A 26,768-nucleotide genomic window follows, 5' to 3' on the forward strand; every position below is an offset into this window, starting at 1 on the left:
TCTCTCTGTCAATCTGCGCTCTCCTCCGATGGGCATGCTTCTTGTTAGAACATGGGCAATGCAGTAAAACTGATTGGGTCAGGGGGTGCTTCTCTCTTTTTCCAGTTGTTGCTCTGCTGTACAGAATGCAGGAGGCTAATACCAGGCCACATCCAGGTACTTAGACAGCTTCTGTGTAACAATATGTACATTTTTGAATTGTTTGAAATCAACGGAAATTAATCAAAAGCCATTTTATGCACCTTGCCATACATTTTAACATGACATGCAATGCTATTTACACAGCATATCACTGTAGATGCATTAATATGTGTCATTGCGCATTGACGTGTTTTCATGGAAAACAAATTGATAAAAAAATGAAAGGTGGAAACGCAGCTTTGATGAGGTATTCATAAAACAGAACTGCATAAATGTGTGCGTAAATATGGATTTATTTTATCTGCTCAGAGTTCATATTTAACAAATCCTTTCAATGCAGATCTAAAAAGGTATTGGGTGGCAAATCAGGCCTATAGAAGAACACAGGGAATGTTAACTCCTTTCTTTAGGCTCTGTTCCCATCTATGCATTGCTTTTTTTACAGGCCTTTTTTCTGGCTTTTTACAAGAGTTTTTGCAACGTTTTTGTGCAGGTGTTTTAAGGTTGACAAGTGACCAATTAGAAAAAAATAAAAATGCCTGTAGTCTGCCAAAAAAGGAGCTCATGTACTTTTTTGAGCAATAGGCATTTTGCTTAAGGCGACAAAACGCTCAGATGTGAACAGGGGCCATTGAAATGAATGGGATTTGTCTTGTTGGGCATTTTTAGAGGTGAAGCTTAGAGCAGAAAATCGCCCCAAAAACACCTAGATGTGAACGAAGCCTCAAAGCAGTATTTAACCACTTGCCGACCGCCGCAAGTACATATACTGCAGCGGTCAGCCCCTCACAGGCAAAGTGACGTATGGGTACGTCACTAGCCTGTGAGGCTCTGGGGAGCGAGTGCGCGCCGCCGGAGGCGTGCTCCCGCTCGGTCACGGACCCCCCCCCCCGCGTGTGTGCCCGGCGGACCCGCGGTCCCGCTCTAACGGACTCACGATCGTCCGTTAGAGCGGGAGAAAGGCAGGCGGCTGATGTAAACAAGCCGCCTGTCATTCTTCCCTGTGTAAGAATAGTGATCATACGGTTCTGCTATGTAGGACCGTTGATCTCTGTTCCTACACCTCAAGCCACATCCAATCACAGTTAGAAACACGCCCCTAGGGACACACACAACCCCTCCCTCTCAAAAAAAGTTAACCCCTTCACTGCCAGTGTCATTTTACAGTAACAGTGCATATGTATAGCACTGATTACTGTAGTAATGTCACTGGTAACCCCAAAAGTGTCAAAAATGTCAGTCAAGGGTCCGATCTGTCCGCCGCAATGTCGCAGTCCCGCAAAAATAATTGCAGATCGTCACCATTACGCGTTAAAACAACAAAAATTACAAAAATCTTTCCCTTAGTTAGTAAACGCAATAACTTTTGCGCAAACCAATCAAAATGCAATTTTTTTTACCAAAAATATGTAGCATAAAACAAATTGGCCTAAAATGTTAATTTTGATTTTTACATTTTTTTGGGGGGGAATTTCATATAAAAAAATGTGAAAAATATTGTTATTTTTGCAAAATTGACGCTCTTTTTTTGTTTATAGCGCATGATCAAAAAGTCGCACAGGTGATCAAATACCACCAAAAGAAAGCTCTGTTTGTGGGAAAAAAAGGACGTCAAATTAGTTTAGGTATAGCGTCGCACGACCGCGCAATTGTCCGTTAAAGTCACGCAGTGCCGAATCGCAAAATAGGCCCTGGTCAAGAAGGGGGTAAAATCTTCCGGGGCTTAAGTGGTTAAGGGGACAAAATGCTCAGATGTGAACAGGGGGCCATTGAAATGAATGGGATTTGTCTTGTTGGGCATTTTTAGAGGTGAAGCTTAGAGCAGAAAATCGCCCAAAAACACCTAGATGTGAACAAAGCCCCAAAGCAGTATTTAAGCCAAAATCAAAAATTTAACAAATTTTTTTTTTAGGCTTTATTCCTTCAGTTTTTTCCTGGTGATCTGGCCAGTAACACACCGCCTGTATTACAGTGCCTCTATTCTGGACAGTAACATTGTGTCAGTCTGGGGGGGGGGGGGGGGGGGGCTTTTTTTATTCCTTTCGAGATAAAGTTTTTACACATATAATTTAAAGCTTCATGCTAGATCACCAGGTGAAAAAAATTATTCTGCCATTACATCTAAGAATTGGTAAGCTACAGTATAATACATGTTTTCTTTTGGGTTTTATACCGATTTAAAGTAAGTCTATTACCTGGTGTTGGCAAAGTACAGTTTCACTGGAAGAGGGTTTCCAAATCAAACAGGAAAATTAGTAAATAGCTTTTCGGGAGGTTTGGGGGGAGGACTGTTACCAAACAGGATGGTACCACGCCCCATATCATTGGTAATCAGCTGATATGGAGCCATTTGCAAGCAAAGCACATGTCCCTCGATTATTTGCACCTATTTGGGTTTTTCCTGTGCTGTGCATTGCAATCTTTACAAACTTCTTGAAATCAAAATAAATTTGAAGTCAGAACTGTAGTATACAGTGAAAAGAAAACATACAGAGCAAAATTCTAGGTTCCCAGGATAACAAAGATAGAATGAAAGAAACCACTGCTGACCGACATAAGTGCCCACAAACAGGTTCCTCTTCTTTAGAAATTCCCCTTTAACATCATGGTGCAAGCACTATGGAAATCATTTCTCTTGTTCTTTTCAAACTTATAAAAGCTGACTTATCTGACTGCTTTCTATGGGACCCTGTATTGTAGCCTGTTTGATATTAAAGAATGCATCATAAGACATGAAATATGAACAAAGCATATTTCTTTATAGTGTGCTTGTCCAGAGCACCAAGTGTCATTTCTGTCTGCTGCCTAGTTCCTCTGCTAGAGGCATGAGTCACTTTTGATGAGTTTTCCTGACACCAAGTAAAAAATGGTGACAGGGGAGGGCACATCCTGTGACAGCCTCATCTTGTTTCCTGTGTGATGTGTGAAGGGGATGTCCCTTCCATCCAATGAGCTTTTAGAGCTCTCTTCACTGATGTAACTTCAGCTCCCCACCCCCTTCTTTTCAGAGCAGAGAGATCCTGTGCACATTCTGCAATTTTAATAGATGTAGAGTAAAGACAGCTGCAGGTAAACAGGTACAACTTATGTAGGAGGGTTTGTTTCATCTTTGTGTATCATCTCAGGCCAGTCACTTCACTGGGTATATGTAAGGGTTTACAACCACTTTAACCCTTTTGCTGCCAGGTCTGTATGTCATATAGACCTGACAGAGGGGGGTTTAACACACAATCCGATGGCTGCAGCCACTAGGATTGTGTGTGAAACTGACAGGCAGACTCCTGCCTGTTAGATGAGAACATTCACCTGACAGCCTGATTGCTCGCACACACCCCCGGAACTGGCATCCCCCCTCCTCCCACCGCTGCACGACGGGAGCTCCATCGCGAGTGCCAGTGGGTGGAGGGGAAGAAGAAGAGTGGACACAGGTCTGCTCTCCTCCCCTTCTTGTTGTGACCCAGAAAACCACGTCTCTGATGTCACTTCTGTGTCCCCGGCTCACTTAGCCGGGAAAGGATGTTTTGCAATGCACAGGGGAGATATGCAGGGTCTTTTAGACCCTGATGTCTCATTAACCGCTTGCCGACTGCTCACAGTATATTTACTGCGGCAGTCAGCCCCTCACAGGCAGAGCGACGTAGGTCTACGTCGCTAGCCTGTGAGGCTCTGGGGAGCGAGCGCGCGCCCGCGGAGGCGCGCTCCCGCAGAGGCACGCTCCCGCTCCCGATGTCCGCCGGTCACTCGGCGATCGGCGGGGGAGAGGGAGAAAGTCAGGCGGCTTGTGTAAACAAGCTGCCTGTCATTCTCCTCGGTGTAAAAACACTGATCACACGGTTCTACAATGTAGAACCGTTGATCAGTGTCCCTACAGCTCAACAGACAGCCAATCACAGTAAGAATCACGCCCCTAGGGACACACACAGCCCCTCCCTCTCAAATAAAGTTAACCCCTTCACTACCAGTGTATTTTTACAGTAACAGTGCATATGTATAGCACTGATTACTGTAGAAATGTCACTGGTAACCCCAAAAGTGTCAAAAATGTCAGTCAAGGGTCCGATCTGTCCGCCGCAATGTCGCAGTACCGCAAAAAAAATCGCAGATCGCCGCCATTACGGGTTAAAAAAAAAAAAAAAAAAAAATGACAAAAATCTTTCCCTTTGTTAGTAAACGTGATAACTTTTGCGCAAACCAATAAAAATACGCTTTTTGCAATTTTTTTTACCAAACATAGGTAGCATAAAACAAATTGGCCGAAAATGTTAAAAAATTTTGATTTTTACATATTTTTTTTGGGGAATTTCATATAAAAAAATGTGAAAAATATTGTTATTTTTGCAAAATTGACGCTCTTTTTTTGTTTATAGCGCGTGATCAAAAAGTCGCACAGGTGATCAAATACCACCAAAAGAAAGCTCTGTTTGTGGGGAAAAAAAGGACGTCAAATTCATTTAGGTACAGCGTCGCACGACCGCACAATTGTCTGTTAAAGTCACGCAGTGCCGAATCGCAAAATACCCCCTGGTCGTTTAGCAGCCAAATCCTCCGGGGCTTAAGTGGTTAAAGAGAACCTGTCATCTAAAACTGATCATATAGGGGACTTTATGTCTGCTATGCAATGAAAAAAAAAGTTAAGTAAAATACATTTTTAAAAAAAAAAAAAAATGAAAATTTCCTAATAAATACTTACCATAATTTTCCTTTACTGATGGACTCCATGGCAGCATGCGTATGGGTTAACCCTGCCTTCATTCCTCCCCTATAGGACTCTACTACCATAAATCTTTGCTCTGAGCCAGAGGCTGCGTTCCGTAACTAGCCTACTCATGACTCTGGGAGTTAACTCCTCCTGCCATGGAGTCCATCAGGAAAGGAAAATTATGGTAAATATTTGATAGGAAATTTTCTGTTTTTTGACAGACTCCATGGCAGCATACATATGGGGAAATAACTAGCCACACACACCTGGTTGGGCAATTGCAGAACAAAAGAAAAGTGTCTTTTTTTTTTTAAACAGTGAACAGACAGGATTTGTAAACCAAAAATTAACAGAAGATAAAGAGGTCGGCTCTACGTAATAATGAGCCATAAATGAATTGATCGGGGACCACAATGTCGCCCTATCGACTACTCTGGGAACCTTATGCTGCAAAGCTGCCCAGGATGTGGGCATACTCCTGGTCGAGTGAGCGGTCACCATCCCCAAAGGAGCCAAGCCCTCGGCTCTGTGAGCCTGTCGGATAGCCCAGACAATCCATGCCACAATCGTCCTAGATGAGGCATGTTTCCCTTAGTCCTTTCCGGCAAAAAGAATGAAAAGGCGTTCTGAAGCCTGAAGGAAGCTCTAGCTTGTAGATATAACTTCACAATATCTGAGAGATTCCTAGAACCAAAAAAAGGCACTGCTGAGAGTCAAACTCAGGATTCCCTGTTTACTAGACATGCGCTTTACCAACTAAGCCACAGGGCAACCTCATCCAGGTCTAAAGAATGCCAGTTAGTACTCCAAAGGTTGGCAGAACAATTTATTGGTTCCCATGAAAGACTGATGTACCCTTGGGAATTGAGTCAAGCATAGGTAAAAGCACTGTTCAAACGGGAACCTTAAGAAAAGTTCTCCATGACCAGTGAATCAATCTCTGAGGCTTTTTATTCTGATGTGATAGCCAGGAGAAAGGAAACATGACAGAGAGGCCTTTAACGGAGACAGCCCTAGAACACTCCACTCTAATTCCCGAGAGGGAGTTTAGAACAAGAGGGAGATTCCATTTGGAAAACCTCCGCTTACTCTGAGGTCTGAACCTAGTTGCTCCCTTGAAGAATTGTTGGACAGGAAAAGATGCCTAGACCTAAAGGCCAATAAAGCTAACACATTCGTACTCTGAACGAGTGAATCAATGGAACCAGATCTAATTTCGACTGGAGTAAGCCTAGAATATTTAGAACTTCCAGATCAGTACATGATTTGTCAGCAGCAGACATGTATTGCACAGATTTTGACCAGATTCCCCCGTAAACTTTGTTTGTGTTCACTCTGCTAAGATTCAAGAGAGAAAGAGATGACTGGGGGAGCAGCGTAATTGTACTGAGTCACTGAGAGATCGCTATAATGTCTATAACGTCATATTTAGCACAGTAACTGAAACATGGAAGGGCCAGCTTGTTAAATGTATAGATCATATTAGGCATTGCATTCTCAAACTAGGTAACAACTGCAGTAATAAGTCAAAATCTTCCCACTAAAAGTTAACTATATGTTCACATTAACCACTTGCCGACCGGTCACGTTGACCGTACTGCGGCAAAGTGGCTCGATACCGTCCAGCGACGTAGACCTACGTCGCTGGACTCCTGCCCCTGTTTTCAGTCACAGCGGGAGTCAGGCCAGGGGAGGAGCGGCGGCGATCGCTGCTGCTCTTCCCCGATCGTCGGGGAATCCAGTTTGGAGATCCGCCCACTTGTGTAAACAGAGCGGGCGGATCTCCTAAGTGACAAGGAGTGACAGATTGCAGTGTTCAGCATAGCTGAACATGCGATCTGTCCTTGTGTCACACAGTCACCTGCCCCCACACACGTTAGTAAGCACCAGGCATACATTAACCCCTCCCTCTCCAATAAAATTAACCCCTTCTCTGCCAGTGTCATTTTTACAGTAACAGTGCATATTTATAGCACTGATTACTATAGAAATGTCACTGGTACCCCCAAAAGTGTCAAAAATGTCAGTCAAGGGTCCGATCTGTCCGCCGCAATGTCGCAGTCCCGCAAAAAAAATCGCAGATCGCCGCCATTACGCGTTAAAAAAACCCACCAAAAATGACAGAAATCTTTCCCTTAGTTAGTAAATAATAATAACTTTTGTGCAAACCAATCAAAATACGCTTATTGTGATTTTTTTTTACCAAACATAGCAGAAAACAAATTGGCCAAAAATTTTAAAAAATTTAGATTTTTACATTTTTGGGGGGGGGGGGGGGGGAATTTCATATAAAAAATGTTAAAAATATTGTTATTTTTTCAAAATAAACGCTCTTTTTTTGTTTATCGCGCAAAAAGTAAAAATCGCAAAGGTAAACAAATACCACCAAAAGAAAGCTCTGTTTGTGGGGAAAAAAAGGACGTAAATTTCGTATGGGTACAGTGTCGCACGACCGCACAATTGTCAGTTAAAGTCGCACAGCGCTGAATCGCAAAAATTGGCCTGGACGTAAGACAGCAAAATCCTCCAGTGGTTAAAAGAGACCCCTTGATTTTTAAGGTCAATATTAAGGTCAAGGTGACAGGGTCTGTGTAAGCCATGGGTGCAGAGTTGCCTGAATACAATAGCCAGCAGTGGAGATTCCTCTATCCACACTTTTAATGTGGTTATGGAATTCAATTCATTTTCTCTCATTCAACATGTGAACTTTGGACTGTCTGTGGCCAGCCTTATTCTCAGCTCTTCAGCATTCTCCCACACCTCCATTCTTCTCAGTTGTCATCAAAATACCCGGCTGTTTCAGCTGGTGTCAGAGCACAGAGCAGTGATATCACAGTAGCTTCAAAGGATCACAGGAGAGATCAGTTTAAAGTTTTCAGGTGGTGGGCTATACACAGACCCTGAATGGGAAAGGTCGCGTGGGGTTGATTTTCTAAAGACAAATAGACTGTGAACTGTGTGAGTGCAGTTGTACTAATTTTCCCTGGAGCTTAACCATTTGCCTACAGGGCATTTTCATCCCTTCCCTGCCCAGACCAATTTTCAACTTTCAGCACTGTCACAGTTTGAGTGACAAGTGCGCGGTAATGCAACACTATACCCATAATTTTTTATCATTTTTTCCCCACAAATAGAAATTTATTTTGGTGGTATTTAATCACTCCTTTTTTTGCAAAAAAAAGAAAAAAATGAAAAAAAACTAAAAATTTGGAGAAAAAAAAAGTTCTTAGTCAGAACATTTTGTAAATAAGTAATTTTTCTCCTTTACTGATGTGTGCTGATGAGGCTGCATTGATGGTCACTGATAGGCTGCATTGATGGTCACTGATAGGCTGCACTGATGGGCACTGATGGAGCAGCACTAATGGGCACTGAAGGACACTGATGAGGAGGCACTAATATGCAGCAATGACAGGCGACACTGATAGGCACTGATAGGTGACACTGATGGGCACTAATAGGTGGCACTGATGGGTGGCACTGATGGGCAGCACTGATGAGCAGGCACTGAAGGGCACTGAAACGCAGCACTGATTGTCATCACTGATGGGTTCAGATTGGCCTCACTGGTGGGCACAAAATGGCATCACTGATGGGCACTTACTGGTGTCATTGATGGGCACAGATTGGCATCACTGATGGGCACTGTTGGGGCTGCACTGATAATCAAGGCACTGATGATCAGTGCCGTGATTATCTGTACAGGTCTCCTTTGTGTGGAGAAGCCGCTGATTGGCTCTCATCTCCTCATGCTCTGTCAGTGTGAGGCGAGGAGAGCCGATAAACAACATCTCCTTGTTTACATGTGATCAGCTGTGATTGAACACAGCTGATCACATGGGTAAAGAGCCAGGTCATTGGCTGTTTACCGAGGTTCGGGGTCATGCCGTGTCCCAGGGACACAGTGCTTTCGCGAACGGCCGCTGTGCGCCCCTGCGGGTGCGTGATTGAGATGAAACTGGGCAATGTCATATGATGTTGTCCTAGAACAAGAGAGCATCCCGCCCGCCGTCATTTGTCTATATGGCGGATGGGAGGCGATTAATGAATGCAGTGAAGTTTAACTTTGTAAAGAATACCCAATCAGGTGCAAGGAAAATAAGCAGAAAGAAAAACAGCTTGCACATGATTGGATAATGGAATTTGGCAGAGCTTCACTGCATTCACTAAGCTTTGGGGAAAATGAATGCAACTGCATTTCCAAAGTGCACAGTCTTTTTTCCTTTAGTAAATCAATCGCCGTTGTCTTTATAAATAGTCTCCATTTCTGGAAAGCTAATGTTTCATTAAAAAAGTGGAAAGATTTCCAAAATCAGGTCCAGCCTGACAATCTGGTAGTTAAGTAAGATGTAATTGGCTGCTGTGAGTTACTTTGCTCATCACAATTTGCACTGCTTTATGAAAGGACCATTCCAGCCAATAATAATATTTTGCTTATTGGTGGAGATTGATGTGCACCCACTGTCTTCTATCTCTTGGGAACTCCAGCTATAAAGGCAATCCTGCCATGCTTACTTGCTCTGGTTCCATCTACGTTGAAACCCAACCGCCTCCGGGAGTTCCCACTCTTTGCATTGCACGCCTCATAGTAAAAGTTAAATAAAAAAAATACAAGTAAGGGTGATGGTACATCCCCATAATAAAAAATGAGTAAGCAAGCAAAGAAATATTACCATTGGAGTCCCTGCAGACATAAGAAACCATGGTGCCACTCTCCATATCTACAAAAAATGAAATATCTGCTTTGGGTAGAATTACCCGTAAATAAGCCTAAAGGCCATAACAACAAAATGTGAAATCTAAGGCAAATTTGTTATGTGGGAGCAAGTATTATATTGTAGCATGGTAACACTTGATGTCGCGGAAGTTCAGATGGAAATCATTTGCAGAAAACTATATCAGTTGGTCGCCCAGGATTGCAGGCATAGAGGTTGCATTCCCGTACAAAATGGTTGGAAATCCTTTAAAACCTAAGAGGCTGCCTTATCTGTGCCAATCATGTATTTGATTATGTATATAGTTTGATAGCTACATTTACCCCAGTATGTAAGTGTGTGTTTGTTTTTAATCTGCAGGACTGCGATGTTTTGGGCCAGGGACTGATGTGAATATTTTTGTATACTAATATAAGAAGTAGACAAACTCCCATGCAGTCACCAAACGACTGGAACCCTTTAAGAGCTAAAATAATTTTTTTTTTAATGGTTACCCTCCTATGTATAATCTGCTCACGTCGAGAGCAAAACTTCCTGTTTCAGTGCTGTCAACCTTATCTAGTCAGAAAAGCAGAAAAGGGAATTGAAAATATTTTCTTCATGAAACATTTGCATGAGCAAAATATGGTAAAAACAAGAGGCTTGACAAAATATTTCAAAGCTTCCCTTTAAAGATCTTGAAATATGTATCAAGTGGCTGTTTAAGAGATCGCTGCAAGTCTTAGGACCTCCTAGGCTGTAAGTAATTTCAGCATGTAAAACCTGGGTTTTATTAAGTTCTAAAAGTGTACTATAGTAAGTCTTTATTTATGTGGTACCCTACAATTCACAAAAGTAGTATATGTAAAATAGGAAACACTTTATACTATTTTGGTTTTTAGGGGCAGACATATTTTGAGCAGTCCTCAGCACTTTTGTTTCCTTGCTTTGAAATGGTAAATCGGTAGCTAAATTCTGGTTAAATACTGTTCTGAATGAATTCACTTTATTTGTAGCTTAGAAAAATGCAATTCATGTCAAAAATATTATTTTTTTAATGTGTTTTAGTACACAAGATGTGATGCTATAATGTCCAATAAATGCCAACTCCAGCTACGTCAATATTTAAGTTTAGGTTAAATAGGATAGGATTAAACCTTTTTTTATCGCCACTGGAGATATTTCTCCTACTTCCTGTCCCACCCTAATGCACAGAATATCACTGGGACAGGAAGTGAGTTCACTATGACAACATAACATGGATTAACCCTTCTCCACTTTTCTAGTAATATTTTTATTATAATATATATTATTTTTATATTGATATTTATTAGTGAACTTAATAAAGTGACTTTCCTGTAATACCTATCCTGACCCTATTTATAAAAAAAATTAAAAAAAATTCTAATTGCTTACAGGGCTAAAGAATATACATGTAGATGTTATCTGAGTAAATCCAATTAGAATTTTACTCTCACTAGCCACTTTTCACCATCTCATCCCTAGCCCCTCCGCTCTCAAAATCACAAGTTGCTTTTTTTTATTATTTCTTTAAATCATTTTTATTTTTTTTTAATTCTCCTTACACTCCCTGGGTTCTCATCTAAGCAAGAACAATGTGTCACTTGTCTTGTCTCCTAAAACCCACGTGAAGTATCTCAGGAGGTTGCAGGGAATGCTACTGTGCATGTGTCTTGAGGCATCATCATATCTTCCTGGTACTTGCAGCCAACATTGTATAATTTGTTTTACTGTTCAATATTGTATTTTCCAATAAAAAAATGTTTTTTGTACTCTTTGATTGGTTGGATGATGAATCTATTAGGGGTAAACTTTTTTTTATAAATTCTAATGGTACATAAGATGATGATTGCACTTTACTGCTGATTTCAGGCAGACTGGGTTTCATAGCTGATGTCTATTGGTACCAGCAGTTTGAACTAGGCATCCCTTCTTGTCCAGTTTGAGGGACATACAGACAATTGTTATTAGTTTTTTTTTAGCCCACATTGCTATTATGTTTCTTCAAGTTAACACCTTGAATCTTTAACGAAAACTGACAGAACTTTATATTTATTACCCAGTCATATGCACACCTACAATAAAAAAGCAACTAAAGACTGAAAGTTGGATTCACTGTGAGTCAGTGCTGAGTATTACCGTATTTAGGAAAAACGTAATGTCCTGTAGTGTTGCTCAACTGACCTCTCCTCTATTATGTGCCTCTACTCCAGTTCAGTGGGGGACCTCAGTATGGAAAAATCAATGGAAATTGTACATGCAGTAATGTGTATTATATGCATGAATCTGGTGTGAATATAGTCTTGTTATTATAACATACTTCTAACATTTTACACATGCTTATTGGAGTAGCCAATTGTGTTAATGATCAGCAAGGTAGAACTATACTTATATTTTTTACATGATGAAGCAGATTAAATGAATTATATGTCATATTAGTATTATCAGCTGAATGTTTGGGTGTTCTATGTGGAATGTGAATGTCATATTTAATTCATCATCAAATCAATCAAATAAATTCATTTTTATAGGTTGTCCCAACCTTTATCACTTTCTTTAGACAGCTTCATCGCATGTAAAGAAACTATAAATATATGCATTACATAAAGAAAGGAATGTTGTTATAAGTACTACATACAGTTAAGAGAATGTGAAGGAAAAGCGGAAAGGGGTTTCAAGGACCCCTTTTCCCCATGGGACGGCAGCAGCAGCAATCAGTTTCAAGGCTACCCCTCCCCGCAAATAGGCGGGAAGCAGTGTGAGGGGAGCTTTGTGCTGATTGGCTAAGGAAGCTGCTCGCGGGGTCAGGTGACCAAAAGTTCTAGAAGACCGGGGCAGGCTATAAAAAGGGGATGCACAGTAGCGGGATGCCAGTCGCCTCAGAAGGAAAGCCGGAGCAGGGCGACCCGCCAGCCCAGGAAAATGTTGCGGCCTTGTTTATGTGGTCGGTCACCTTTTAATAAAAGGGAGACTTTAGTTGGAAAGTTATACATGGTTAAATATAACCCGAGCTTTAAAACTGGTTGTGTTGTGAATTTATTATTTATTGTTGTTGAAATTTTAATAAATAAATTGATGTATGGTTTAACAAGTTAATAATTTAAAACCAATAAATAAAGGCCGTAGCCAATTTAGTTATCCAAACAAGCTGTCTGTGTGTCAATTTATATTTAGAGTTAAAAATAGCTGCTTGCTGTCCCATGTAATATTTTTCATGAGACTGTTCATTTAACATCTAACAATAAAAAAGAGAAAGAAAAAAATGATACAAATTGAATCTGCTATAAAAGAAGATATACAGTATAACAAGTCATTAACCGCTTGCCGACCGCCGCAAGTACATATACTGCGGCGGTCAGCCCCGTGCAGGCAAAGTGATGTACCGGTACGTCACTAGCCTGTGAGCCAATAAGGGGCGAGCGTGCATCGCCGGAGGCGCGCTCCCGCCCCCGCTCGTTCACGGACACCTCCACGCGAGTGCCCGGGCGGACCCGATGTCCGCCGGTCACTCGCGATCGTCAGTTACAGAGGGAGAAAGGCAGGTGGCTAATGTAAAGAAAGCCGCCTGTCATTCTTCCCTGTGTAACAGCAGAGATCATATGGTCCTGCTATGTAGGATCGTAGATCTCTGCTGTTACATGAAAAGCCACATCCCTGCACAGTAAGAAGCATGCCCCTAGGGACACACTTAACCCCTCCTTCCCCAATAAAGTTAACCCCTTCCCTGCCAGTGTCATTTTTACAGTAACAGTGCATATGTATAGCACTGATTACTGTAGTAATGTCACTGGTACCCCCAAAAGTGTAAAAAAATGTCAGTCAAGGGTCCGATCTGTCCGCCGCAATGTCGCAGTCCCGCAAAAAAAATCGCAGATCGCCGTACAAGATTGCTTGTACAGAAGTAAAGCCCATTTTTAGACACCTGCAAAAAGGTTTTCACTTAGCAACTAATCAGATGCCTCTTTAAGTTGTTTTTATCCTGTTACTATTACAAGCTGGATCTGTTACTATTATCAGCTAGAACGTGATCTGTTGTTATTGCTGTTTAATATTTTTTTGTAATTAAGATGCATTATGCCTTATAGGGGTAATGTGTTTCTATAATAAAAGACTTTAATTTTAAAGGCTAGTATAAACTAGGGTATTTAGGAGTTACAATATTGAACTTTGTTCCATTCTACCTAAGTTTGGGTATATAAAGATAAAAAATGTACTATTCGCTATAGTACTTACAGCAGGTACATTAATTTTGCACCTATGTTCTTGTGTTCATACAGAAAATATGGGATGCATCAAATCAAAATCGAAAAACCAACGTTCTGAATTTGGAAAGAGCAACGATACGAAGCACTATCCCGTACGTAACCCTGAACGAACTATTTATGTACCAGATCCAACGTCCAATAAACAGCAAAGGCCAGTAAGTAGATAGCCAAGGGCAGAAAACCTACCTTAGCATGGCTTGCTCCACACCTTCTTTTTTTTTCCCCTTACACCAATCCAATCTCTTCCTGGGGTAATAATAATCAGCCTCTGGCTCCGAAGCTGTTTTTGTGCTTGCATTCAAAAGTTGTAAGTTCAACAACACCAAAAGAGCCATTCTCTGGCCTATGGTAACTGCCTCCAGTGAGCTTATGACTGAGTCCTTTATGTTAAGTATATTCCTACTTTTCAAATTGTATTTTTTGTCTTGGTCCAGGCAGAAACAAATGCAAAAATAATATGAGACTAAACATCTGATATCTTTTGAGTTTTACATGATCCCTGATGCAGTTTAAGGTTTGAGGTGCTAGTGGATGGGACAATTGCAGTCTAGGCAGCTTGATCTATATGTTTATCCAGTACTTATGACCAAATCTCAAAGATAATATAAACTGTCACTTGGGTTTGATGCTGCTACGTTCATGGAAATTTGTGATTAAAACTTAGCCAACAAAAACATTTCTTCCGTAAAATACAGCATTGTTAGCCTTTAACCGCTTGCCGACCGCCGCACGACGATTTACGTCGGCAGTCAGCCCCTCACAGGCAAAGCGACGTAGGTCTACGTCGCTAGCCTGTGAGGGTCCAGGGAGCGAGCGAGCCCGCTTCGGCGGAGGCCCGCTCCCACTCCCGCGCGGTCACGGACCCCCCCCCCCGCGCGTGTGCCCGGCGGACCCTATGTCCGCCGGGCACTCGCGATCTTCCGTTACACCGGAAGAAAGGCAGCGGCTAATGTAAACAAAGCCGCCTGTCATTCTTCCCTGTGTAAGAATGGAGATCAAACGGTTCTGCTATGTAGGACCGTTGATCACTGTTCTTACACTAGTAGCCACAGCCAATCACAGTTAGAAACACACCCCTAGGGACACACTTAACCCCTCCCTCTCCAATAAAGTTAACTCGTTCACTGCCAGTGTTATTTTTACAGTAACAGTGCATATGTATAGCACTGATTACTGCAGTAATGTCACTGGTAACCCCAAAAGTGTCAAAAAAGTCAGTCAAGGGTCCGATCTGTCTGCCGCAAAGTCGCAGTCCCGCAAAAAAAATCGCAGATCGCCGCCATTACTCGTTTAAAAAAAAACAACAAAAATGACAAAAATCTTTCCCTTAGTTAGTAAACGCAATAACTTTTGTGCAAACCAATCAAAATACGCTTTTTGCAATTTTTTTTTTACCAAACATATGTAGCATAAAACAAATTGGCCTAAAATGTTAAACAATTTAGATTTTTACATTTTTTTTTGGGAATTTCATATAAAAAAATGTGAAAAATATTGTTATTTTTGCAAAATTGACGCTCTTTTTTTTATTTATAGCGCATGATCAAAAAATCGCACAGGTGATCAAATACCACCAAAAGAAAGCTCTGTTTGTGGAAAAAAAAAGGACGTCAAATTTATTTAGGTACAGCGTCGCATGACCGCGCAATTGTCCGCTAAAGTCACGCAGTGCCGAATCGCAAAATAGGCCCTGGTCAGGAAGGGGGTAAAATCTTCCGGGGCTTAAGTGGTTAATGAATCAACCTGTATACAATACTGATCAGGTCATGAAGCAAAGTGAGAAATATTTTTGAAGTAGCACTAAGGTGGCATGATACAAGGTTCTTATCATACCTTGTTGTAAATAATCCACCAGCCACCTACTTGCAGGGACGCAGGGAAAAATACAGGGGTGCAGAATATACAGCATGACACTGATTCCCTATTATCTATACTAACTAAAATGTCTGCAGTCATGATGGTAGGTTAGGCATTAGTGTTAGGGCCACACATTTTGCTGGAATATATGGAGCCTGTATATACTATAGTTCTAAGCCAATCTTGTAAGTCTAATTAGTTGTCCGAGTCAGTGCCTGCCTGGGGACTTTTATACTATATTCCCATACTTAAAAACCTAAAAATATCTTAACTTGACTGTCAATTGCCTGTAATAAAGAACAAAGAAAGCAGACTTTTTTTTTCTTTTATAGTAATGGTACTACTGCTTGATAAAAATATACAGCTTTTTCAGTTTCAACAAATGAAAACGTTTCTGTTAAGTGATTTAGTTGAAATTAAAGGTTTCATTTAATATAAACATAAAGACTTACAGTATCTCACAAAAGTGAGTACACCCCTCACATTTTTTGTAAATATTTTATTATATCTTTTCATATGACAACACTGAAGAAATTACACTTTGCTACAGTGTAAAGTAGTGAGTGTACAGCTTGTATAACAGTGTAAATTTTCTGACCCCTCAAAATAACTCAACACACAGCCATTAATGTCTAAACCTCTGGCAACAAAAGTGAGTACACCCCTAAGTGAAAATGTCCAAAGTTGGCCCAATTAGCCATTTTACCCTCACTGGTGTCATGTGACTCGTTAGTGTTGCAAGATCTCAGGTGTGAATGGGAAACAGGTGTGTTAAATGTGTTGTTATCGCTCTCGCTCTCTCATACTGGTCACTGGAAGTTCAACGTGGCATCTCATGGCAAAAAACTCTCTGAGGATCTGAAAAAAAAATTGTTGCTCTACATAAAGATGGCATAGGCTATAAGAAGATTTCCAAGACCCTGAAACTGAGCTGCAGCATAGTGGCCAAGACCATACAGCGGTTCCACTCAGAAAAGGCCTTGCCATGGTCGACCAAAGAAGTTGAGTGCACGTGCTCAGCGTCATATCCAAAAGTTGTCTTTGGGAAATAGACGTACGAGTGCTACCGGCATTGCTGCAGAGATTAAAGGGGTGGGGGGTCAGTCTGTCAGTGCTCAGACCATACGTCACACACTGCATCAAATTGGCCTGCATGGCTGTCGTCCCAGAAGGAAACTTCTTCTAAAAATGATGCACAAGAAAGCCCGCAAACAGTTTGCAGAAGACAAGCATACTAAGAACATGGATTACTGAAACCATGTCCTGTGGTCTGATGAGACCAAGATAAACTTATTTGGTTCAGATTGTGTCAGGCGTGTGTGGCGGCAACCAGGGGAGGAGTACAAAGACAAGTGTGTTTTGCCTACAGTCAAGCATGGTGATGGGAGTGTCATGGTCTTGGGCTGCATGGGCGCTGTTGGCACTGGAGAGCTACAGTTCATTGAGGGAACCATGAATGCCAACATGTACTGTGACATACTGAAGCAAAGCATGGTCCCCTCCCTTCGGAGACTGGGATGCAGGGCAGTATTCCAACATGATAACGACCCCAAACACACCTCCCAGACAACCACTGCCTTGCTAAAAAAGCCGAGGGTAAAGGTGATGGACTAGCCAAGCATGTCTCCAGACCTAAACCCTATTGAGCATCTGTGAGGCATCCTCAAACGGAAGGTGGAGGAGCGCAAGGTCTCTATCACCATCTCCATCACCCGCTTCATGATGTAGCCAGGAATGAGTGGAAGAGGACTCCAGTGACAACCTGTGAAGCTCTGATGAACTCCATGCCCAAGAGGGTTAAGGCAGTGCTATAAAATAATGGTGGTCACACAAAATATTGACACTTTAGGCCCAATTTGGACATTTCCACTTAGGGGTGTACTCACTTTTGTTGCCAGCAGTTTGGACATTAATGGCTGTGTGTTGAGTTATTTTGAGGGGACAACAAATGTATACTGTTATACAAGCCGTACACTCACTACTTTACATTGTAGCAAAGTGTAATTTCTTTAGTGTTGTCACATGAAAAGTTATGATAAAATATTTACAAAAATGTGAAGGGTTTACTCCCTTTTGTGAGATACTGTATGTCATGAAATGTCATGAGTGACCCCCTCCTATATGCCACTGTACTCCAAATACGTGATGACATCAGCAGTCATTTATATAAGTCATTTCTTTGTGCTGTTAAAAATTCCCTCTTACCCCTCATACTACTATCTGTATAATATGAAGTATTCATTTTTGGTTGAAGTTTGAAGTGTAGTGTTGTTTTTAAAGTGGAAAGTTTGGTGGCAGAGATGTTCGCACACAATTTTTTTCAATGCTTTATTTTTCAGTGAGCATACAGTCCTAAGCGAGATTCAAAAACTGTACCTGTGTTTGCCCGAAAATAAGACCAGGTCTTATATTAATTTTGGCTACAAAAAACACACTAGGGCTTATTTTCAGGGGATGTCCTATCTATGTCCTCTGTCTTCTCTCCCCCCTCTCCCCCTGTACCCCTTAGTTAAAGTCATCGTAAAAATATGTAATTCGTTTTGTAAAAAGATTATTTAATGTCCAGTGTATCTCCTTTTGTAACTTTATAAAAAGATTATATAATGTCCAGTGAGTCTCCTTTTGTAACTTTATTGTCGAAAATCCCTTATTTATAGGGCCACTGGGCGCCCATGTGATTCGCCATAGCTCTTCTTTTCTACTCAGAGCAGTGCCGACGGAAGAGCCAAGATCCCCGCTGATGTCAGCCCTGCTCTGAGCACTGCAAAGGGAGGGGCCGCTAACGTCAGCCGGGAGGAGAGGAGATTTCTGGGGGTCATGTGAGCGCCCAGTGGCGCTGTAAATAAGGTATTTTCGACAATAAATTTACAAAAGGAGACACACTGGACATTATATAACCTTTTTACAAAATTGATTATATATTTTTACAAGGACTTTGCTAGGGCTTATTTTTGAGGTAGGGCTTATATATTGCAACCCTCCCCGAAAATCATACTAGGTCTTATTTTCAGGTAGGGCTTATTTTCGGGAAAACATGGTATAATACGATATGGCACATGATAACCAGCATCTCAGTGCATCTTAGTCAGAAAACAGGCTGTACTGGTAATTATTAGAATATACAAAAGAGAGGAAACAAGTCAACTGCCATAATTCAAGTTGGACAATCTCTCTGATTGGACTCCTCTGTTTTTTTTTTCCAACCATGTAGGGAAAGTTAGGCCAGGAAGTGGAGGTTTGAAGGGGAATGGGAGGAAGGCAGCACCACATTTTTTGGCTGTGATACTTTTATCACATTTATTATACAGTTTTCATTGATGAAAAATTAATAGTCAAAGCTATGGTTTCTATTTACAATCCACCAAATTATTAGAACCAAAAAAGCCTGTGCCAAAAATGGTGTGTTAAAGTTGTGTTTTTTTTTGTAGCTGTCTTGAGCTCCACTGAGGAGAGTCACCCTCTCCATTGTCACCAGGACAGAAGGTCTTAGAAAATCCAAAAATTGCAGTTGTCACTGAAAAAGGAATAGAGGGGCAAACTTCGAATGGGGACAACTATTCCCATGACAGCTCTCTACCCCCTCAAATTGGAGAGATTTCCTTTTACTTTTGGTTGTGTCTGTGGAACAGGAAATTAAGAGAAATTTCCCACTTTATTACAGACAGCAAACAAAAAAAACACAACTGACAGGGGATCGACTAAGTTCTTGCTCTTAACAGATGAAAAAGAAGGAAACATTTTGGATTTTTTAAATACTTTAAAATTAAAAGATCTGCCTTAGACACCTTGTCTAATCACAGAAAGCATAGTATTATTAATGATGTCAGCTGTACCTTTTTTTACACTGTTATTGTGATTACCAACCTTTTGTGTGCTAAGGAAGGAAAGAGATGGGTATACATGGTAACGGAGACATGCTAACCAGGTTACATGATACTAATAAGGAAGTACATTTTCTCTTGAGAATAATGCCAAACAGACATTTACAGTGAAAAATAGAATTTGCAACTCAGCTCAGTGTGCAGTGTTCCTTTTTAGTAATCTTCTGGTAAACACTTCATATGACCAGAAAAACAGACAATGTATAATGGAAAGCGGGTGTGGTTCCTGGGCTATACAGCGCTGTTATGGTCTCTGCTGAGAATGTGGTTTAACTGTAGAGTTTTGACACATGTTTCTATTATGAAGGGCTGGTAGTAGGACTACTACAGTTTGACTTGTATTTTATACACTGTTAGGTTTTAAATGAGTTTTAAGCAGGCACCCAATCATCAAAAGCTGTGCATGTAGTATGTGGACAGTGAGCGAGTTCAGAAATACGTTAGTAGCTGTCATTGGCTGTTTATAAACAAAGCCATGTGACCACTGCGTCATAGATGATGTGGTGATCAGATAGTTGGGAACCAATCATATTGAACTGTACACAAAATTTAACATGAATCACAGTTGGGCAAAAGGTGTCAGAGCTTGCCATGGGCAGTCCCATGTCTCGTTGTCTAGATCTGCCTTTTTCAACCAGGGGTCATCCTGGGGTGTCTGGAGGTTTCTTCAGGGGTGCCTTGGCAAAATGCCGGAAAATGTATCAAAAATTGTATACAAGCCAGCAGGTGGATCAATCCTGTCCTTTAGTTACACAAAGCCACAGGTTTTCATTATGCACCATTATGACGAGACACCAGCATCATAACAACCAATGATGTCATCAGTTGATATGCAGGATGTCTGTTGCCTCCACAGCATCCTTGTTTAATCCACCCCTGCCCCTCAACACTGGGATCACATTAGCTGACTGATTAAGAGAAATTGAGGGTGAAGAGAAACACTGGAATACTAGTCAGTACCAGTGTGCAAAAGGTGTATTTGCTTTGGAAGAATAAATCACCTCTAATGTTGGGTGTCCTACGTGTGGATGTTGGTGCATTATGTAAAATGATTAGAATATCTTTTTACATTTTAGAATGGGGTGCCTCGAGATTGTCTATAATTTTAAAAGGGGCCTTGACTGAAAATTGGTTGAGAAAGACTGGTCTAGATGATAAAGGCTGCCCATATGTTCTTAGTGTATATTTTTTTATTATTGAGGACCAGTTGCCAGAATGTTTTCTTAGAAAGATATAAGGTAAGCCAAGACACAAAAAAATGAGGAACAAGAGCTCAATAATAAATGTATCTAAATAAAAGACAAAGAAAATAATTGAAATTACTTTATTATAGTAAATAATAAATAGGCAATAGAATTAAAGCATGGGAGATAGGGTGTTAAAGATTAACCCCTTACCATATTAAAATAATTCTCTCCAACACTTGCACATTTTCTCCATGTTTTATCTCTTTCTATGCTGCACTGAAATCCGGCCAATGTCGTCAGTCCTGCTGAAATGCAGAACACTTCTCCTTCTTCCTAACATACGAGGGAGGTGTTCTGTAGTCCAGCAGGAGAGAACTGGGCAAGGCTGATACACGTAAAATTCAGTGCAGCAGGGGCAGAGTTGTCAGATGCAAAATAGAAAAGTACTGCATGAGCTTTTTTTTTTTTTATTTTAAATACATGCACTTTTAATATATGTGTTCTCCTTGAGAAAACGTGGACATGTATGGCCAATGGCAGCAGTTAAATCCCTAAAATCTGTATTTTCTATTTAAAAAAACACTGTCTTTGCAAAAAATATTTTTAGTATATGTGAGGCATTTCCCAGCACAAAAGAGGAACCTTTTTTTGGCTCACGGAGGAAGTATGTACAGAATATTTTCCATTTGCTTTGCAATAATCTATTACGAAAGCATGATGTCTTCTTCCAGAAACCTAATGCTTCTTAAATACCCTTAAAACTTTTTCACCTAAAGCTAATGTACACAAATTTAGATATTTTATTAAAACGGAAGGATTTTGTGAAAAATAGTTTCACATCCTTCAAACCAGCAAGCATGCATCATCCGAGATCAGACCATTAGCTGTCAATATATATCCCAAATTTGTGTAAGGACCACCTCATTTAGAGGTTCCATACTGCAATCCACGTTCATTAAAGCACAGTGTAAGTCAGAGGAAGAATACAGAGGATGGCCTCTTAAAATGCTAGCTGTCTGTCCTTCTCAAGATTTAATAATGCCTTTTTCCAGAACAAAATATGGCTTTTAAACCATTCTTTCCCTTACATAAAATGAGTTACTGTATACTAAAGAAAGTAGAGTGATAATATCATCAGTGGATATTTGTCATATGCAGTACCTAATGCCTCGTACACACGCATCGATTATTGGCTGGGAATTTTCGGCCAACGTCCGATCGGCCGATTTTCGGCTTGTTAGTATGATGCTTCCGACAACCAACTGCGACTTTTCGTCCGAAAAAAAATCTGGTGTGCAGGCTATAAAATTTTTGTTGGCCGTCACCACAACGGCCGATTCTCCGTCAGTCAGTACAGATTTCGGCAGACAAAAATCTGATGAGCAAGACTGGGCATACTCAGAGATGAAAAAACACACGGAAAGTAAACCATCACATGACATCACTTCTGAAGTAGATTTTTGTTGGCCGAGAAAATTTGTGTGCAGTCTAGGCACATTCCAACCAACAAAACACAACTCTGGACAAAAGTCGGCCGATCGGTCGGCCGATAATCGTTGCGTGTGTACGAGGCATTAGTCTGCGTTTCCTGTGCCTTTCCCTTCACAGCTATCGTTAGAAAGGCTTGGATCAAAAATCTGTACAAGGTACTGGCTAAGTGGACTTCTGTTTTCAGGGATGTGTTGGTCATCATCACCTGATAAATTATTTCCCTAGTGCATCTTTTATTAATATGTTAGACAATAAAAGGCATGACATACCAGCACTACACACGGCTTGTTCCATGTTTATTTCTATAAAAAAAAAAAAAAAAAGATATACTGTATATACATTTTTGCCCAACAAACGTGACATTCTTTAGTTACTAAAACCATAATCTGTTCTATAAAAAATAAATACTTTGTACACTTTGTTATGTGTTGGTCACATGTATAAGCATTACAGAACAAAAAGGGCCCTTTTAAAAACCTTATGATAGTTTGATGAATTAAGTGCAGCAATACCCTTCTATAAATTAGAAAGGGTGGTAAAAACATAAAGTGAACCTTTCCCCAATTCTATCTAAGTCCCCATTCACACTGAAACCGACTTTGAAATCGTGTGACTTCACTTAAAATTGCACGATTTCAAAGCTGCATGTCAGTGCGACTTCAGGTGCAACTTGGCTGACATCTGTGCGATTTCATGCACAGATGTCTATGCAAGTCGTACTTGAAATCGCCAAAAATAGTGCAGGAACTTCTTTTTCAAATCTGTGTGGCACCGCAAACTATTTGAACAGTTCCATTGCTGACAATAGGGTGCGACTTGTCATGCGATTTGGACCTGTCAATTCGCATGACAAGTTGCACTGGTGAGAACAGGGGCTAAAACTAAAAGAGCTGCCTAAGAGCATTGACCAGCAAGTCACACTCATTAGACAGGAGGATGGTGGGTGTGTGGTTTAAGCGGAGCTCCACCCAAAAAGGGAAGCTCCATTTGTTTGCCTCCTCTTACCTTCCCTGCCACATTTAGCACCTTTCGGGGGGGTTTTGACAGGTACCTGCTCCTACTTCCAGCTGACTTTGCTGCAGCAAACTCAGCCAGAAGTTCTGCCCCCCTCCTCCTTCCCCTGCCACCAGGCCATTTACAAGTGCAGGAACAGTTTGGAAAATTCTGCCGAACGAACGATAAATTGAAAGGTTAATGTGTTTCTCGCCCAAACTGTTTGCACTAGGCATATGTGACAAAATGAACGAAAAACTGATTCATTTATGTCCATTGAACGATTTATCGTTCCAAATTCGGTGATTACATTATGGCATGATCGTCTGCTCTCACGGCCGTTTTTCGTTTTTAGAAAATGAGTTTGAACGATTTTTCCGCTAGTGCATGGCCAGCTTAAGAGAATGTTACCAGCCCACCACTGCTCTCCAGAGCAGGTCCAAAGCTTTCATTCAGCAATTGCATCATTAAAACAGATGCAACGTTTCCGAGACTCGCAGGACCCCTTTATCAGACATGCGACAGTCATGTTAACATCTACAGCCACCTTGCAGGAACGTGTGCAGTGGCAATAGTATGTAAGGACTCACCCTAGCTCTACCGCATAGTGAAATGGATACAGAGCTGAGTGTCAGAGCTCAGGCTAAAACGTCTAAACCACTTCTAATTGTCAAAAAAGCCGGCACACGAATGCTTCTTCTTTATGCAATTTATTCCAGTACTTTCAGCAGTTACAACATGACAAATGATAACGCGTTTCGGCCATAGCCTTACTCATAGTAAGCTTACTCATGCTATGAGTAAGGCTACTGCCAAAACAAGTTAGCATTTGTCATGTTGTAACTGCTGAAAGTACGGGAATAAATTGCATAAAGAAGAAGCATTCGTGTGCCGGCTTTTTTGACATTTGGCAGTGGGAATAGAATGTTTTAATCGCACGCAGAAACATAGGTACATCAACGTTTATCAATGCATCAAGAAACTTATTTCAGTGTGTACTGCAACACAAGTATCAACAGACACTTACAGTTAAGCCTCATACACACGATCAGATTATCGGACAAATTTTCTTTCATTTTTTGTTGCATGTTAGTCTCATATGGAAAGTGAAGAGGTTACTTTCATACCCGTACGACAGAATTCAACTTCAGAAGTGATGTCATGTGTTGAATTGTTTTGTATGTATTCTTTCGTTTCCGAGCATGCCTAGTCTGGCTCTTATGATTTTTTTCGAACGAAAACTGTACTAATTAAACGAAAATCGGACGTTGTGTTCACTTACGATAAAACTTTTATAGCCTGCACATCCAGTTTTTGTCATATGAAAATTCGTAATCGGCTGTCGAAAGCACTATACTAACAATCCGAAAATCGGCAGATCATTTGTCGGCGAAATTTTACTTCTGATTTTTTTATCATGTGTACGGGCCTTTACTGGTGAGTGAGTTGAGAAATTAAGCCCTCCATAATGAAAGCAGTTGCTGATGGAGTACAAATGACAAACAAAACAATGTCACATTAGGGCACCTAGTCTTAGGCACTATATTACTTTTTCATTTTAAAGGAGAAGTTTCAAGTTAAAGTGGTTGTAAACCCCAGACAATATGAGCATAGCATATCCTTCTATAGCGTGTGCTTTTCTCAATACAGAGCACTGAGTGTTTTTTTCTGTCTGCTGCTCCATTCCTCTGCTATCTGCATGAGCCACTTCTGGCGAGTTTTCCTGACACCAAGAGAAAAAAGGTAACAAGGGATGGAGCAGCTCTGTTCCTGTGTGCTGTGTGAAGGGGGTGTCCCTTTCCTCCAATCAGCTGTCAGGGCTCTCCTCATTGAGCTCTGCAGTGTGTAATTTCAGATCTCCACCCCCTTTATCAAAGTTCAGACAAGCTTCATAAATGGACTTTGAAAGGGTGTAAAGAAGAGAAGACTGCAAATAAACAGGTACAATTTATGTAGGAGGATTTGTTTAATCTCTGTGTATTACCTGAGGGTAGTCACTTCATTAGGTATATATAAGGGTTTACAACAACTTACTAAAAAAAGAAACAAACATAATAATCTGTATGCTGCAGCATTGGTGTGATGCTGCAGCTGCCCCACATCAAGTCTAAGCCCAAGACCTGAGTGATTACATGATCGCTGATTGCTCAGATTTTGGTCTGCATGGATCGGAGAGAGGTGACTGTCAGATGTTCTGCTCCACCAGCACTCACTGGAGCCCTGGACTAGGGAGACGTGGTCACAGCTAGCTATGACTCTCAGCCACGTGCTGAGAGGTGGAGCCAGCTTTCAATCAGGCAGCTGGGTAGATCCCAACAATAAGGCCGGAATCCTTCCAGAACCTGCAGAGGTAGCCAGAAAGGTGTAAGGACATTGAAAGACTTCAGCTGTTCAGGATGAGGTAATTAACGTCCTTACCTCTGCAGCCGACACCCTATAGTAATTGGTGAATTTTCTAAACCAGGTGGAAATGTATCTCCTGTCTGTGACAACATCCACAGATTTACCTGACTTCCTGTCACAATATATATACACACCAGTACACACAATATATATATATATATATATACACACACATACACCAGTATATATATATATATATATATATATATATATATACACTGTATATATACAAACTATATATATATATATATACACACACATACATACACCCACAAACACACATACATACATACATACAATATATACATTCATTTTGAACCCACTGGTGCTGATATATAGGAAGAAAGAAGTCTTCTTCCTCTAATCACACAGCTTCTCCCCCTGATTCTCCACCTCTGAGCTGGAGAAGCAGGAAGAGGAGATCTTCAAAGAGAAGCACAGTGATAAGGTGACATCATGTGTTACTAAACTGGCCATTTCTGGTGTAGTGAATGCAAGCCGTTTGTGTACTGAGATGAGAAGAGAAGACTATGTTCTCCACTACTCTTCTCAGTAATTTAAACCGGCAATGCTCTGAGACAAGCCGTGATCATCCAGATCTCGGCTTATCTCAGTTTACTAAACGTACACCTAAATAGGTATGCGAAATGGGACTACAAGGTAAAGTGCTCAGTGTAACAAAAAAATCTATATAAAATCATATATATAAATATTCTTAGGTAAAATGACCAAGAAGTAGGTGCTGAACAAATAAATATTTTGTTGATAATGACACAAAAATAAATAAATGGAAGTGTCCACAAAATATCAGGTGGGGTGATATCACATCTTGTGATGTGCTTCTTCCCCTGGTGAGGTTCAGTGATAAGTTGAATATCTGCTCCTCCACCCAGTAAGTATTGGCCACTTACCGGAAGCACTCAGGCCTCTGAGGACCTACAGTGCCTGTAGAACTTCTTTGTCTTTATAGCGGCCACCTCCTCCTAGGTTGAGACTCAGGGGTACATCTATCCAATAATGTCTCCTATGTATTTGGCTCAAGGGGACATCTATCCATAGGATCTCAAAACATGCAGGGAGAATATCTCATGGTGCAGTAAGTTTTATTAAATAAAATAGCAGAGATAAAGGGTGAA

General features: G+C 40.9%; 1 protein-coding gene across 1 annotated transcript in view; it reads left to right on the plus strand.

The window, feature by feature from the left end:
- LYN (LYN proto-oncogene, Src family tyrosine kinase) overlaps window positions 1–26,768 on the plus strand; it is a 139,151-nt gene that overhangs the window by 57,197 nt on the left and 55,186 nt on the right. The window contains exon 2 of the mRNA XM_082257491.1: window positions 13,833–13,971. Coding sequence (XP_082113617.1) covers window positions 13,838–13,971 — 134 coding nt within the window. The 5' untranslated portion in view covers window positions 13,833–13,837. The remainder of the gene's footprint in view (window positions 1–13,832; window positions 13,972–26,768) is intronic.

This window comes from Pelophylax lessonae (assembly GCF_965119305.1).
Source record: "Pelophylax lessonae genome assembly, chromosome: 5".
Classification (NCBI taxonomy): Eukaryota; Metazoa; Chordata; class Amphibia; order Anura; family Ranidae; genus Pelophylax; species Pelophylax lessonae.